The sequence below is a fragment of the Embiotoca jacksoni genome, unplaced genomic scaffold (genome assembly GCF_022577435.1).
Source record: "Embiotoca jacksoni isolate LCO1_2020_lvr unplaced genomic scaffold, fEmbJac1.0.p SCAF_5, whole genome shotgun sequence".
Classification (NCBI taxonomy): domain Eukaryota; kingdom Metazoa; phylum Chordata; class Actinopteri; family Embiotocidae; genus Embiotoca; species Embiotoca jacksoni.
Window position 1 is genome coordinate 9,951,678 of NW_027185403.1, and position 17,026 is coordinate 9,968,703.

General features: G+C 41.2%; 2 protein-coding genes and 1 pseudogene across 25 annotated transcripts in view; all 3 read right to left on the reverse strand.

Moving 5' to 3' along the window:
• LOC138211660 (protocadherin gamma-C5-like) overlaps positions 1-17,026 on the reverse strand; it is a 284,193-nt gene that overhangs the window by 152,647 nt on the left and 114,520 nt on the right. The window contains exon 1 of one of the 24 annotated variants that reach the window (XM_069171644.1): positions 7,631-10,118. The exons of 21 other annotated variants lie outside the window; for them this stretch is intronic. In XM_069171644.1, coding sequence (XP_069027745.1) covers positions 7,631-10,069 — 2,439 coding nt within the window. In that variant the 5' untranslated portion in view covers positions 10,070-10,118. Of the gene's footprint in view, positions 1-839; positions 3,377-4,238; positions 6,784-7,630; positions 10,119-17,026 lie in introns of those variants that run through there. 2 more of the 24 variants (XM_069171647.1, XM_069171648.1) reach the window with 2 other exon arrangements.
• Positions 10,681-13,395, reverse strand: LOC138211737 (protocadherin gamma-A3 pseudogene; annotated as a pseudogene).
• LOC138211528 (protocadherin gamma-A11-like) lies at positions 14,338-16,935 on the reverse strand. The gene has a single exon (XM_069171485.1). The coding sequence runs from the start codon at positions 16,792-16,794 to the stop codon at positions 14,338-14,340; it is 2,457 nt and encodes an 818-aa protein (XP_069027586.1). The 5' UTR covers positions 16,795-16,935.

The window sequence follows — 17,026 nt, forward strand, 5'->3', positions numbered from 1 at the left end:
TGGGATACGTTTAAAAGTTACATTCAAAAAGTAAGGACAGCTTTCAAATTAATAATGAAAAAATCTACCAAATGAATATCAATTTATAAGAGAACTAGGAAGGAAGCCTATGCTCGTATATGCTGACGAGGTCCTGTGATACAAAAGCATCTAAATTGTCAAATGAAAAATAAATGGGTAAAATTCCACGAAACTTTTATTACGTTGCAATCACACTTGTTACTTTGTGATCAAACTTTGAGTATCTGAGAATAAATTACAATGTAAACCATTGTGAATGTTAAAGAAAATAGTGAAATTTGAGTAAAAAAAAAAATTCATAAAGGGGAAAAGTGACAGGTCTCGTATTATCTTTATTTTTCAAATTCAAGTGTCTTTTCAGCACCTTTTTTCCGGTCCCACAATAGCTGCTTCCTTAACAAATTGAGTTAAATATTATTCTCATCAGAGATTAACAACACTTAAATTGAATTTAAACAAATGTTGATGTCACTTCTGATTAAGGTTTTAACTGTAACTGTTAAATATTTTCTTAAAATGTGTGCACAAGTCAGCCAGAAACAGCAGACAGACTGGCTAGTGTGGTTTTATCTTTAATAGTAATTTTGAAGTGTTTTTAAAGTTGTGTCAGTATATTTTCAATCTAAAACATCATAGATTTCCATGAACCAAATTTGATGAAGAAAGTTTCTTTAAACTCGATCGTTTCAGCACCACAGACAGCAATATAAAGTCATGACTGAAAGACTTGGATTTAATTCTCAGCACTTTGATATAATAAAAAAAAGTACAAATTAAAAAAATTAAAAAAGAGATCAAAAGTTTAAAATATCACTCACCAAAGTTGACAATTGAGAACAGTTGCCGGATAGTTGCTTGTTCGCTTGCGTTGTATCAGTCCCGGCTCCATCCACACTCATTAAACTTTGACTCATCGGTTCCATATATTTCATGTCAGTCTTCCTGGAGTCTGTCGTCCTGCACACCTCGTAATTGTACACATGTTGGAGAGTCCCTGTCCCCAAAGTGTCTGAGAAACGTGGTGGATAATATGGAATCACAGGGAGGTTGGAGTGACACATGATGCGAGACTGTCTCCATCTGTAGAACTTCACTGATATAATAATCACTAAACACGTGATGAAGAGGAAGGAAACTACAGCCAGAGCCAGCACTAAGTAAAAAGTCAGGTTGTCGTTGTATTCCTTGTCGTGTGTAAAGTCAGTGAACTCCGACAGCACTTCAGGGAAGCTGTCCGCCACCGCCACGTTAACAATGACTGTAGCTGAACGAGAGGGCTGCCCGTTGTCCTCCACTATAACGGTCAGTCTTTGTTTCACAGCATCTTTATCAGTGACTTGGCGGATAGTTCTGATTTCTCCATTCTGTAAGCCCACTTCAAACAGCGCCCTGTCTGTGGCTTTCTGCAGTTTATAGGAGAGCCAGGCATTCTGTCCAGAGTCCACATCAACAGCCACCACTTTAGTCACCAGATAGCTCACATCTGCTGAACGAGGCACCATTTCAGCCACCACAGAGCCGCCAGTCTGGACCGGATACAGAACCTGAGGGGGGTTGTCGTTCTGGTCCTGGATCAGGATTTTTACAGTCACGTTGCTACTGAGTGGAGGAGAGCCTCCATCCTGCGCTTTGACAACAAAGACGAGCTGTTTGATTTGCTCGAAATCAAATGAACGCACGGCGTGCACAACTCCGCTTTCTGCATTGACAGAGACATATTCAGAAATTGGGGACCCACCGATGTTAGTGTCCTCCAGAATATAAGATATGCGGGCATTTTGGTTCTCGTCGGGATCTTTAGCCCTGAGCGTGAGAACAGAAATACCTGGCGAGTTATTCTCTGGGATAAAGCTATTGTAAACACTTTGTGAAAAAGCTGGAGCGTTATCATTCACATCAGAGACCTTTAAATGAAAAGTTCTTTTTGTTGAAAGAGGAGGCATTCCTGCATCTGTCGCAACAACAGTGACGTTATAGTCTGAAACACTTTCACGATCTAGTACAGTATCTGTTACTAAAGTATAGTAATTCCTTAAATTGGATTTAATCTTGAAAGGTGCATTTTGTTCTATTCGACAATTTACTTGTCCGTTATCAGCTGAATCGAGATCTTTTACATTGATGATGCCAATAGTTGTCCCAGGTGGAGAGTCCTCTGACACAGGACTAGTGAATGACATGATACTTATGGTGGGGGCGTTGTCATTAACATCAATTACTTCAATTATAACTTTACTCGAATCCGTTAAACCTCCTTGATCTTTTGCTTCAATTCTCAGCTCATATTTTTTGTCCTTTTCAAAATCTATCGGACCCGAAACAGATAATACCCCAGAGAATTGATCTATGGACAACAAATTGGCTATATTGCTCTTTGCGTTTGAAATGGAATATGTGATGTAACCATTTGTTCCACTATCTGCGTCACTAGCATTAACAATAACAATATTAGTGCCTACTGCTGAATTCTCTATGACCGTAGCCTTATAAACAGACTGGTTAAAAATGGGAGCATTGTCATTTGCATCTAAAACCTTTATGTCTATATTTACGGCGCCAGATCTCTGTGGATTCCCACCATCTACTGCTATAAGCTTTAAAGATAGATGGGGCACCTCCTCTCGGTCCAACTGCTTCTGAAGCAGCATTTCTGCATATTTACTCCCGTCTGGATTTACATGCTGCTTTAAAACAAAATTATCGTTCGGGGTTAAAACATAATTTTGTAGTCCATTAACACCAACGTCGGGATCCTCTGCACTGTCAAGCACAAATCGTGCCCCAAGGTTAGCGGACTCGCTGATGTCTAATACAATATCTGTTTTCTTGAATACCGGAGGATGATCATTCACATCTAAGACTTCAATTGTTATCGGGTGTAGCTCCATAGGATTTTCTAATATCACCTCGAAGCTGAAACTACACGGCGTTGTGTCTCCGCAAAGCTGCTCCCGGTCTATTCTCTCATTCACCACTAAAATCCCTTTGTCTGTCTTCAGCTCGGTGTACTGGATGCTGTCTCCGGTCACGATACGGGCCCGACCAGAACGGAGCCGTTTGAGATCCAAACCAAGGTCCTGTGCTACATTACCGATTAAGGAGCCCTTCTTCATTTCCTCTGGGATTGAATATCGGATATGTCCGGACACCATATGATTGACATAAAAAAGGAGGAAGAGAACCTGCCAGTTCTGTCCGCAGCCAAAACGCCATTTTACGCAGCGGGTGTTGGGGAGTATTCCAAATGCCATTGCGAAAGAAAGCACGAATCCAAACACGATACTTAATCCATCAAAATACAGTGTACGTAGCGCAAAAGATAAATGCTGCTGTTTTTTCAATTTACTGTAACTAAATGGAGATATGTTTTCTACAAACGTCAGTCCATATAATGCTCACTACCTCCTTTACCACCATAGGCCACGGTGTTAAGGGAGGGGACTGTGTGATAATGTGAGATAATATGTTGGATTGACCAACAGCGTCCCTTACAGTCCACAGTCAGTAACAATATGCAATACGGAGGTGTAGAATTACTTTGGAAAGTAATACATTTTTGATTACATTTAATATTATCAAAATACTCCCAACTTAATTTTAAATGTCCACCAGAAATACTGTCCTGACAAAATAATCAAACACTGATTTTAGTGTCATGCTGTTGTGTAAATAACTATAAAATCTGTAAATGAGAACTGCATCACAGGACAATTCAGAAACACTAATTAAATCATGGTTCAGTTAAGCGTTAAGAAAAAAAATGAAACCAGATTATTAAAATTACTGTTGATAATCATGAATGGGAGCAGTGAGAAGACAACGTTTGATAAACACTAAGATAGAGTCTTGTATTTCACATCACCAACAGTGGATGGGTACGTATTAAGACACTGGAAGTGACCACGATGTCAAAGCAAAGTCATGATGTTGTAAACAACAACTACATTCTTGGTCCTTGTTTACACAAAATGTGGCAAAGCAATGTATGAATGAAATAATAAAACACCCTATCACCAACCAACTTCAATAAGTAATCATCATTTCTTGAAGTTCTCAATATAAACAGAAGATGCAGTAATAATGGATACAAAGTAAGATGCTGTCCATGGTGCTGAAAATGACAACAGAGCTTTAAACTTTTCCTATTCAGTGGAACCACAAATATGAAGAAAGAGGGAGACAAAGGCAGAAAGGCAAAGCAATATCTCCCAACTAACCTCTAGAGGGGAGTCTGGTTCATCCAGGATGTTCTTCTCACTCTGTATCCGCTGCATCGTCGCTGTAGAACTGGGGTCCATTATCAGCACGTTCTGACTACCGGCTCTGCCGAACTTACAGTCACTCTTTCTGGAGTCTGTCGTCCTGCACACCTCGTAATTGTACACGTGTTGGAGAGTTCCTGTCCCCAAAGTGTCCGAGTAACGTGGTGGATAATATGGAATCACAGGGAGGTTGGAGTGACACATGATGCGAGACTGTCTCCATCGGTAGATCTTCACTGATATAATAACCACTAAACACGTGATGAAGAGGAAGGAAACTACAGCCAGAGCCAGCACTAAGTAAAAAGTCAGGTTGTCGTTGTACTCCTTGTCGTGTGTAAAGTCAGTGAACTCCGACAGCACTTCAGGGAAGCTGTCCGCCACCGCCACGTTAACAATGACTGTAGCTGAACGAGAGGGCTGCCCGTTGTCCTCCACTATAACGGTCAGTCTTTGCTTCACAGCATCTTTATCAGTGACTTGGCGGATAGTTCTGATTTCTCCATTCTGTAAGCCCACTTCAAACAGCGCCCTGTCTGTGGCTTTCTGCAGTTTATAGGAGAGCCAGGCATTCTGTCCAGAGTCCACATCAACAGCCACCACTTTAGTCACCAGATAGCCCACATCTGCTGAACGAGGCACCATTTCAGCCACCACAGAGCCACCAGTCTGGACCGGATACAGAACCTGAGGGGGGTTGTCGTTCTGGTCCTGGATCAGAATTTTCACAGTCACGTTGCTACTGAGTGGAGGAGAGCCTCCATCCTGCGCTTTGACAGTGAAAATGAGCTGTTTGATTTGCTCAAAATCAAATGAACGCACGGCGTGTACAACTCCGCTTTCTGCATTTAAAGAAACATATTCAGAAATTGGGGACCCACCGATGTTAGTGTCCTCCAGAATATAAGATATGCGGGCGTTTTGGTTCTCGTCGGGATCTTTAGCCCTGAGCGTGAGAACAGAAATACCTGGCGAGTTATTCTCTGGGATAAAGCTTTTGTAAACACTTTGTGAAAAAGCTGGAGCGTTATCATTCACATCAGAGACCTTTAAATGAAAGGTTCTTTTTGTTGAGAGAGGAGGCATTCCTGCATCTGTTGCAACAACAGTGATGTTATAGTCTGAAACACTTTCACGATCGAGTACAGTATCTGTTACTAAAGTATAGTAATTCCTTAAATTGGATTTAATCTTGAAAGGTGCATTTTGTTCTATTCTACAATTTACTTGTCCGTTGTCAGCTGAATCAAGGTCTTTTACATTGATGATGCCAATAGTTGTTCCAGGAGGAGAGTCCTCAGACACAGGACTAGTGAATGATGTGACACTTATAATGGGGGCGTTGTCATTGACATCTGAAACTTCAATTATCACTTTACTCGAATCTGTTAAACCTCCTTGATCTTTTGCATCAATTCTAAGTTCGTATTTTTTATCTTTTTCATAATCAATAGAACCTGTTGTTAAAATGATACCAGTTTTGTCCTCAATCATAAAGAAATCACTAAGACCACTGTTGAGATCTGAAAATTGATACGTTACAATACTATTTGTCCCGAAATCTGCGTCACTGGCATTAACAGAGGTAACGTAGGTATCTCTGGGAGAATTTTCAGTCACCGTAGCTTTGTAGACAGATTGATTAAATACAGGTGCATTATCATTTGCATCAAGAACCGTAATTTCTATATTTACTGTACCAGACCTCTGCGGAGTTCCGCCGTCTACAGCTATTAGCTTTAGAGACAGATGAGGATTCGTCTCTCTGTCTAAAGGCTTCTGAAGCACCATCTCTGCGTACTTCTTTCCATCTGCATTCGAGTTTTGTTTAAGAACGAAATTCTCATTCTCGGTCAAGAAATATTCTCGGAGTCCATTAACACCCACATCTTGGTCTTCAGCACTCGCCAAGGAAAATCGAGCTCCTGTATTAGCTATTTCACTGATTTCAAAATGGATGCTATTTCTTTTAAAGGTGGGCGAATGGTCATTTATGTCTGTGATTTCAACTGTAATTGGATGCAACTCCATAGGATTTTCTAAAATCACCTCGAAGCTGAAACTACACGGCGTTGTGTCTCCGCAAAGCTGCTCCCGATCTATTCTCTCATTCACCACTAAAATCCCTTTGTCTGTCTTCAGCTCGGTGTACTGGATGCTGTCTCCGGTCACGACACGGGCCCGACCAGAACGGAGCCGTTTCAGATCCAAACCAAGGTCCTGTGCTACATTACCGATTAAGGAGCCCTTCTTCATTTCCTCTGGGATTGAATATCGGATATGTCCGGACACCATATGATTGACATAAAAAAGGAGGAAGAGAACCTGCCAGTTCTGTCCGCAGCCAAAACGCCATTTTACGCAGCGGGTGTTGGGGAGTATTCCACATGCCATTGCGAAAGAAAAACGATCCAAGCACGATACTTAATCCATCAAAATATAGTGTACCTAACGTTAAAGATAAATGCTGCTGTTTTTGTATTTACTGTAACTGAATGGAGATATCTGTAGTCTTCTAACGTCAGTCAGTAAAATGCTCACTCCCTCCTTTTCTCTCATAGGCCGCGGTGTTAAGGGAGGGGACTGTGTGATAATGTGGTAGATAATATGTTGGATTGACCAACAGCGTCCCTTACAGTCCAGAATCAGTAACAATATATGGAAGTGTAGTACTTTTGGAAAGTAATATATTTTTGATTATATTTAATATAATCAACACACTTCCAAAATCATTTTAAACCATATCTAGCAGAAATACTGCAATGACAAAATAATCAAACACTGATTTTAGTTACATGCTTTTGTGTAAATAACTCTCAAATATGTGAAAAAGAACTGCATCACAGGACACTTCAGAAAAAATAAGTAAAATCAAGGTTCAGTCAAGCGTTAAGAAAAGAAATGCAAACAGATTATTGAAACTTCTGTAGATAATCATGAATGGGAGCAATGAGAAAACTATGTTTGATAAACACAGATAGACTCACATTTCACTCTACCAACAGTGGATGGTTGCATATTAAGACACTGGAAGTGACCACTGAAGCAAACTCATGATGCTGTAAACAGCAACTACATTCTTGGACTGTTTCCACAAAATATGGCAAAGCAATGTATGAAAGAAATAATAAAACACCCTATCACCAACCAAGAATAAAAAGTAAGCACAAATTCTTGAAGTTCTAAATATAAATACAAGACTAGTAATAATGGATACAAAGTAAGATGCTGTCCGCGGTGCTGAAAATGACAACAGTGCTTTAAACTTTTCTTTTTCAGTGCAAACAAAAACTATGAAGAAAGAGAGAGACAAAGGCAGAAAGGCAAAGCAAGATCTCCCAACTAACCTCGAGAGGGGAGTCTGGTTCATCCAGGATGTTCTTCTCACTCTGTATCCGCTGCATTGTCGCTGTAGAACTGGGGTCCATTATCAGCACGTTCTGACTACCGGCTCTGCCGAACTTACAGTCACTCTTTCTGGAGTCTGTCGTCCTGCACACCTCGTAATTGTACACGTGTTGGAGAGTCCCTGTCCCCAAAGTGTCCGAGTAACGTGGTGGATAATATGGAATCACAGGGAGGTTGGAGTGATACATGATACGAGACTGTCTCCATCGGTAGATCTTCACTGATATAATAACCACTAAACACGTGATGAAGAGGAAGGAAACTACAGCCAGAGCCAGCACTAAGTAAAAAGTCAGGTTGTCGTTGTATTCCTTGTCGTGTGTAAAGTCAGTGAACTCCGACAGCACTTCAGGGAAGCTGTCCGCCACCGCCACGTTAACAATGACTGTAGCTGAACGAGAGGGCTGCCCGTTGTCCTCCACTATAACGGTCAGTCTTTGCTTCACAGCATCTTTATCAGTGACTTGGCGGATAGTTCTGATTTCTCCATTCTGTAAGCCCACTTCAAACAGCGCCCTGTCTGTGGCTTTCTGTAGTTTATAGGAGAGCCAGGCATTCTGTCCAGAGTCCACATCAACAGCCACCACTTTAGTCACCAGATAGCCCACATCTGCTGAACGAGGCACCATTTCAGCCACCACAGAGCCACCAGTCTGGACCGGATACAGAACCTGAGGGGGGTTGTCGTTCTGGTCCTGGATCAGAATTTTCACAGTCATGTTGCTACTGAGTGGAGGAGAGCCTCCATCCTGCGCTTTGACAGTGAAAATGAGCTGTTTGATTTGCTCGAAATCAAATGAACGCACGGCGTGTACAACTCCGCTTTCTGCATTTAAAGAAACATATTCAGAAATTGGGGACCCACCGATGTTAGTGTCCTCCAGAATATAAGATATGCGGGCGTTTTGGTTCTCGTCGGGATCTTTAGCCCTGAGCGTGAGAACAGAAATACCTGGTGAGTTATTCTCTGGAATAAAGCTATTGTAAACACTTTGTGAAAAAGCTGGAGAGTTATCATTCACATCAGAGACCTTTAAATGAAAGGTTCTTTTTGTTGAGAGAGGAGGCATTCCTGCATCTGTTGCAACAACAGTGATGTTATAGTCTGAAACACTTTCACGATCTAGTACAGTATCTGTTACTAAAGTATAGTAATTCCTTAAATTGGATTTAATCTTGAAAGGTGCATTTTGTTCTATTCTACAATTTACTTGTCCGTTGTCAGCTGAATCGAGGTCTTTTACATTGATGATGCCAATAGTTGTTCCAGGAGGAGAGTCCTCAGACACAGGACTAGTGAATGATGTGACACTTATAATGGGGGCGTTGTCATTGACATCTGAAACTTCAATTATCACTTTACTCGAATCTGTTAAACCTCCTTGATCTCTTGCATCAATTCTAAGTTCGTATTTTTTATCTTTTTCATAATCGATAGACCCTGTTGTTAAAATGATACCAGTTTTTTCATCAATCATGAACAAATCACTAAGACCACTGTTGAGATCTGAAAATTGATACGTTACAATACTATTTGACCCGAAATCTGCGTCACTGGCATTAACAGTGGTGACGTAGGTATCTCTGGGAGAATTTTCAGTCACCGTAGCTTTGTAGACAGATTGATTAAATACAGGTGCATTGTCATTATTATCAAGAACCGTAATTTCTATATTTACTGTACCAGACCTCTGCGGAGTTCCGCCGTCTACAGCTATTAGCTTTAGCGACAGATGAGGATTCGTCTCTCTGTCTAAAGGCTTCTGAAGCACCATCTCTGCGTACTTCTTTCCATCTGCATTCGAGTTTTGTTTAAGAACGAAATTCTCATTCTCGGTCAAGAAATATTCTCGGAGTCCATTAACACCAACATCTTGGTCTTCAGCACTCGCCAAGGAAAATCGAGCTCCTGTATTAGCTGATTCACTGATTTCAAAATGAATGCTATTTCTTTTAAAGGTGGGCGAATGGTCATTTATGTCTGTGATTTCAACTGTAATTGGATGCAACTCCATAGGATTTTCTAAAATCACCTCGAAGCTGAAACTACACGGCGTTGTGTCTCCGCAAAGCTGCTCCCGATCTATTCTCTCATTCACCACTAAAATCCCTTTGTCTGTCTTCAGCTCGGTGTACTGGATGCTGTCTCCGGTCACGATACGGGCCCGACCAGAACGGAGCCGTTTGAGATCCAAACCAAGGTCCTGTGCTACATTACCGATTAAGGAGCCCTTCTTCATTTCCTCTGGGATTGAATATCGGATATGTCCGGACACCATATGATTGACGTAAAAAAGGAGGAAGAGAACCTGCCAGTTCTGTCCGCAGCCAAAACGCCATTTTACGCAGCGGGTGTTGGGGAGTATTCCAAATGCCATTGCGAAAGAAAAACGATCCAAACACGATACTTATTCCATCAAATTACAGTGTACGCAGCGCTAAAGGTAAATGCTGCTGTTTTTTCAATTTACTGTAACTGAATGGAGATATGTTTTCTTCCAACGTCAGTCCGTAATGCTCACTACCTCTTTTTCTCTCATAGGCCACGGTGTTAAGGGAGGGGACTGTGTGATCATGTCATAGAGAATATGTTGGATTGACCAACAGCGTCCCTTAGAGTCGAGATTCAGTAACAATATATGGAAGTGTAGAAATACTTTTGAATGTAATATAGTTTTGATTATATTTAATATAATCAACACACTCCCAAAATCATTTTAAACCATATCTAGCAGAAATACTGCAATGACAAAATAATCAAACACTGATTTTAGTTACATGCTTTTGTGTAAATAACTCTCAAATCTGTGAATAAGAACTGCATCACAGGACACTTCAGAAAAAATAAGTAAAATCATGGTTCAGACAAGCGTTAAGATAGAAAATGCAAACAGATTATTGAAACTTCTGTAGATAATCATGCATGGGAGCAGTGAGAAGACTATGGTTGATAAACACATATAGACTCTCATATTTCACACTACCAACAGTGGATGGTTGCATATTAAGACACTGGAAGTGACCACTGCAGCACAGTCATGATGTTGTAAACAACAATTACATTCTTGGAAAGCAATATCTCCCAACTGACCTCTAGAGGAGAGTGTGGTTCATCCAGGATGTTCTTCTCACTTTGTATCCGCTGCATCGTCGCTGTAGAACTGGGGTCCATTATCAGCACGTTCTGACTACCGGCTCTGCCGAACTTACAGTCACTCTTTCTGGAGTCTGTCGTCCTGCACACCTCGTAATTGTACACGTGTTGGAGAGTTCCTGTCCCCAAAGTGTCTGAGTAACGTGGTGGATAATATGGAATCACAGGGAGGTTGGAGTGACACATGATGCGAGACTGTCTCCATCTGTAGATCTTCACTGATATAATAACCACCAAACATGTGATGAAGAGGAAGGAAACTACAGCCAGAGCCAGCACTAAGTAAAAAGTCAGGTTGTCATTGTACTCTTTGTCGTGTGTAAAGTCAGTGAACTCCGACAGCACTTCAGGGAAGCTGTCCGCCACCGCCACGTTAACAATGACTGTAGCTGAACGAGAGGGCTGCCCGTTGTCCTCCACTATAACGGTCAGTCTTTGTTTCACAGCATCTTTATCAGTGACTTGGCGGATAGTTCTGATTTCTCCATTCTGTAAGCCCACTTCAAACAGCGCCCTGTCTGTGGCTTTCTGCAGTTTATAGGAGAGCCAGGCATTCTGTCCAGAGTCCACATCAACAGCCACCACTTTAGTCACCAGATAGCCCACATCTGCTGAACGAGGCACCATTTCAGCCACCACAGAGCCACCAGTCTGGACCGGGTACAGAACCTGAGGGGGGTTGTCGTTCTGGTCCTGGATCAGGATTTTCACAGTCACGTTGCTGCTGAGTGGAGGAGAGCCTCCATCCTGTGCTTTGACTACAAGCTGAAGCTGTTTAATCTGCTCATAATCAAAGGAGCGAACGACACTAAGAATTCCAGTTTCAGAGTTTAAAGACACATATGAAGAAACTGGACTACCACTGACCTGTGTGTCTTCTAAAAGATAAGAGATTCTGGCGTTTTGGTTCCAATCAGAGTCCCGTGCAGTGACAGCAAATATGGAAAGTCCAGGGGAATTATTCTCTATGATATAAGCAAAATAGCTATTTTTATCAAATAATGGTGCATTGTCATTGACATCAGAGATTTTAAGATTTAATTTTGTTGAACTAGAAAGAGGGGGAGACCCAAAATCTGTGGCTGTTATTGTTATGTTATATTCTGGGACTGATTCTCTATCAAACTGTTGATCTGACACCAAATTGTAATAGTTAGTTAAAGATGACTCAATTTTAAAGGGAAGTTTTTCATCTATAGAACATTTGATCTGTCCATTGTTCTCAGAATCTGAATCTTTAATGTTCAAGATAGCAATCGTTGTACCAGGAGGTGCATCCTCTGATAGAGGACTAGAAAATGACAGGACATTTATAATTGGTACATTGTCATTGACATCAACGACCTCAAATATAACTTTACTCGTCCCAGTTAAACCACCCTGATCCTTTGCTTCTACCCTCACCTCGTATTTTCTGTCTTTTTCATAGTCTATTTGACCAGACACATAAATTGTTCCGGTGTTTTCATCAATACTGAATATATCTGCTACACTTCCTTTCATTTTAGACAAACTGTATGCAATGATCCCATTTGAACCACTGTCAGCGTCGGTGGCATTTACGGTAATAATGCTTTTTCCCTTCATTGTGTTTTCAATTACGGAGGCTTTGTACACTGATTGGTTAAAAACCGGATCATTGTCGTTGGCATCTAGAACAGTTACATCTATATTTACTGTACCAGATCTCTGTGGTGTCCCTCCGTCAACTGCAATTAATTTTAAAGAGAAATGTGGATGTCGTTCTCTGTCTAAAGGCTTCTGGAGCACCATTTCAACATACATACTTCCGTCTGGATTTGCATGTTGCTTTAATACAAAATTATCATTTGATGACAAAATATAATCTTGCAACGCATTTTGGTCGACATCGAGGTCCTCCGCACTCTGCAATGGAAAACGTACTCCAATTGCAGCTGATTCACTTATGTCAAATCTGATAGGTTTTTCTTTGTTTGGAAAAACAGGAGCGTGATCATTTATATCCAAAACCTCAACAGTTACTCTGTGCAATTCCATTGGATTTTCTAATATTATCTCAAAGCTGAAGCTACACGGCGTCACGTCTCCGCAGAGCTCCTCTCGGTCTATTCTCTCATTCACGACGAGAATCCCTTTGTCTGTCTTCAGCTCGGTATAGTGAACGTTTTCTCCGGTCACGATACGGGCCCGCCCAGACCGAAGCCTTTTCAGATCCAAATCAAGATCCTGCGCCACATTACCGATAACCGAGCCTTTCTTCATCTCTTCCGGTGTAGAATACCTAATTTGACCACCTGCCATGTTCACAACATGAAGCAGCAACACAAGTAGTCCCATTTGCCGTGGCAGTCCACAGAATGATCGCCATCTTAAAGACAGGTGGGTTAGACAACCTACACTCGCCATAATTGGAGGAAAAAAAAAAAATCCCAGAAATAGCTCTGTATCCTTTTAATATATCCGGTAAAAAGGTCCTGGTATATCCGTTTCCTTTCACTAAACACGTCTTCAGCGTTTACATGAAAGTCTGGGAGACCGTGTTCGCCACAATCCTCGATAACACAGAGAGAGCCTTCTTCACTGTATAATCACTCAGGGCTTGGAATGAATGACGAGATAACACAGAAAATATTTTGCTGACCAATAGCGTCCCTTAGAGTCTAAAAGGATCAACTGAGGCTTCAAACACAGCAATAACACTCTAAAGCACACAAGCTGAACATATCTGTATCTACTGTGGAAATCGAATTGGAGATGACCTTCATCACATCATAAGCATGACTTTTAACATGTTTCACGTCTGCAATTGCATAATAATTAATTTTGCGTGAAAATACAATGTAAATAAAATCCTCCACTATCAGCAGAAACTAAAATTGTATTCTCAAACAATTGACCTACTGTGCAATGACCCTACAAGGAGAAAATATAGTGTAAAACTGAACATAGAAGTGAATATACTTTCTGTCTTTAAAGCAGAAAGACATGTTTAGATACAAAAAATGTCATTGGTGACTTCGAAAAATTATTCGGTGGTTTACAAAGTCTCATAAAATACTGATGTACAACTGAAGCGTTTTTTGTGTAAATAGGTTAATGAGTAAATAGTCTGCTATTCAGTATGTAGAGAAAAAGCTGGAAGAATGTTAGAAATACTATGCTGTTATTTTTTTATGTTAATACTCAGCTCTGACATTCTCATCTTGCAGTATCCTGCAACCAGAGTATGTCTTAGAAGAAAAACAATAAATGTTACCTCATGTAAGACATGTTAGGCTGGAACTTTATACATTCGGCATTACTTTTCCCAGTAAGCATTTCTGGAGGAAAAATGTTCAGTAATTGTTTATAGATATTTGTTACAATGTGGTATTTGTAATGATATTTAAAGATGGACCATTTCTTCAATGTAGCAAACTAAAACACTGTCCATGGTACTGACAATTATGTCGTACCAAGCAGCTTATTAACCAATGCAACTAAAGAATGAGAACAAATTATCAACTTCATTTAACTAACCTCTAGAGGAGAGTGTGGTTCATCCAGGATGTTCTTCTCACTCTGTATCCGCTGCATCGTCGCTGTAGAACTGGGGTCCATTATCAGCACGTTCTGACTACCGGCTCTGCCGAACTTACAGTCACTCTTTCTGGAGTCTGTCGTCCTGCACACCTCGTAATTGTACACGTGTTGGAGAGTTCCTGTCCCCAAAGTGTCCGAGTAACGTGGTGGATAATATGGAATCACAGGGAGGTTGGAGTGACACATGATGCGAGACTGTCTCCATCTGTAGATCTTCACTGATAAAATAACCACCAAACACGTGATGAAGAGGAAGGAAACTACAGCCAGAGCCAGCACTAAGTAAAAAGTCAGGTTGTCGTTGTATTCCTTGTCCTGTGTAAAGTCAGTGAACTCCGACAGCACTTCAGGGAAGCTGTCCGCCACCGCCACGTTAACAATGACTGTAGCTGAACGAGAGGGCTGCCCGTTGTCCTCCACTATAACGGTCAGTCTTTGTTTCACAGCATCTTTATCAGTGACCTGGCGGATAGTTCTGATTTCTCCATTCTGTAAGCCCACTTCAAACAGCGCCCTGTCTGTGGCTTTCTGCAGTTTATAGGAGAGCCAGGCATTCTGTCCAGAGTCCACATCAACAGCCACCACTTTAGTCACCAGATAGCCCACATCTGCTGAACGAGGCACCATTTCAGCCACCACAGAGCCACCAGTCTGGACCGGGTACAGAACCTGAGGGGGGTTGTCGTTCTGGTCCTGTATCAGGATTTTCACAGTCACGTTGCTGCTGAGTGGAGGAGAGCCTCCATCCTGCGCTTTGACTACAAGCTGAAGCTGTTTAATCTGCTCATAATCAAAGGAGCGAACGGCACTAAGAATTCCAGTTTCAGAGTTTAAAGACACATACGAAGAAACTGGACTACCACTGACCTGTGTGTCTTCTAAAAGATAAGAGATTCTGGCGTTTTGGTTCCAATCAGAGTCCCGTGCAGTGACAGTAAATATGGAAAGTCCAGGAGAATTATTCTCTATGATATAAGCAAAATAGCTATTTTTATCAAATAATGGTGCATTGTCATTGACATCAGAGATTTTAAGATTTAATTTTGTTGAACTAAAAAGAGGGGGAGACCCAAAATCTGTGGCTGTTATTGTTATGTTATATTCTGGGACTGATTCTCTATCAAACTGTTGATCTGAGACCAAATTGTAATAGTTAGTTAAAGATGACTCAATTTTAAAGGGAAGTTTTCCATCTATAGAACATTTGATCTGTCCATTGTTCTCAGAATCTGCATCTTTTACATTCAAAATAGCAATCGTTGTACCAGGAGGTGCATCCTCAGATAAAGGACTAGAAAATGACATGACATTTATAACTGGGGCATTGTCATTGACATCAAGAACGTCAATGATAACTTTACTGGTTCCAATTAGGCCACCCTGATCCTTTGCCGCTACTCTGACCTCATATTTTCTTTCTTTTTCAAAATCTATCAGACCAGAAACAGAAATCATGCCGATGTTTTCATCAATACTGAATATGTCTGCTGCACTTCCTTTCATTTTAGACAAACTGTAAGATATGAGGCCATTTGAGCCACTGTCGGCATCCGTGGCATTTACTCTTATAATACTCGTGCCTTTCATTGTGTTTTCAACCACAGACGCTTTATACACTGACTGGTTAAAGACTGGAATATTGTCGTTGGCATCTAGAACTGTCACATCTATATTTACTGTACCAGATCTTTGTGGTGCCCCTCCGTCAACTGCGATTAGCTTTAAAGACAAATGGGGACGTTGCTCTCTGTCTAAAGGCTTCTGAAGCACCATTTCAACGTATTTACTTCCATCTGGATTCATATGTTGCTTTAATACAAAATTGTCGTTTGGTGATAAAATATAATCTTGCAACGCATTTTGGTCGACATCGAGGTCCTCCGCACTCTGCAATGGAAAACGTACTCCCATCGCAGCTGACTCGCTTACTTCAAATCTGATAGCTTTGTCTCTGTTTGGAAAAACGGGAGCGTGATCATTTATATCCAAAACCTCAACAGTTACTCTGTGCAATTCCATTGGATTTTCTAAAATCACTTCAAAGCTGAAGCTACACGGCGTCACGTCTCCGCAGAGCTCCTCTCGGTCTATTCTCTCATTCACGACGAGAATCCCTTTGTCTGTCTTCAGCTCGGTATAGTGAACGTTTTCTCCGGTCACGATACGGGCCCGCCCAGACCGGAGCCTTTTCAGATCCAAACCAAGATCCTGCGCCACATTACCGATAACCGAGCCTTTCTTCATCTCTTCTGGTATAGAATACCTAATTTGACCACCTACCATGTTCACAACATGAAGCAGCAACACAAGTAGTCCCATTTGCCGCGGCAGTCCACAGAATAATCGCCATTTTAAAAACATGGTTAGACAACCTACACTCGCCATAATTGGAGGAAAAAAAACAATCCCAGAAATAGTTGTGTGTCGTGTTGATATATCGGGTAAACAGGTCCTCGTATCTCCGTTTCTTTTAACTAAACACGTCTTCAGCGTTTACGTGCAAGTCTGGGAGACCGTGTTCGCCACAATCCTCGATAACAGAGAACCTCCTTCACTGTATAATCACTCAGGGCTTGGAATGAATGACGAGATAACACAGACAATATTTTGCTGACCA

Bases quoted from the DNA above. Each gene is read 5' to 3' on its own strand.
- LOC138211528 (XM_069171485.1), bottom strand. From the start codon at position 16,794: ATGGCGAGTGTAGGTTGTCTAACCATGTTTTTAAAATGGCGATTATTC.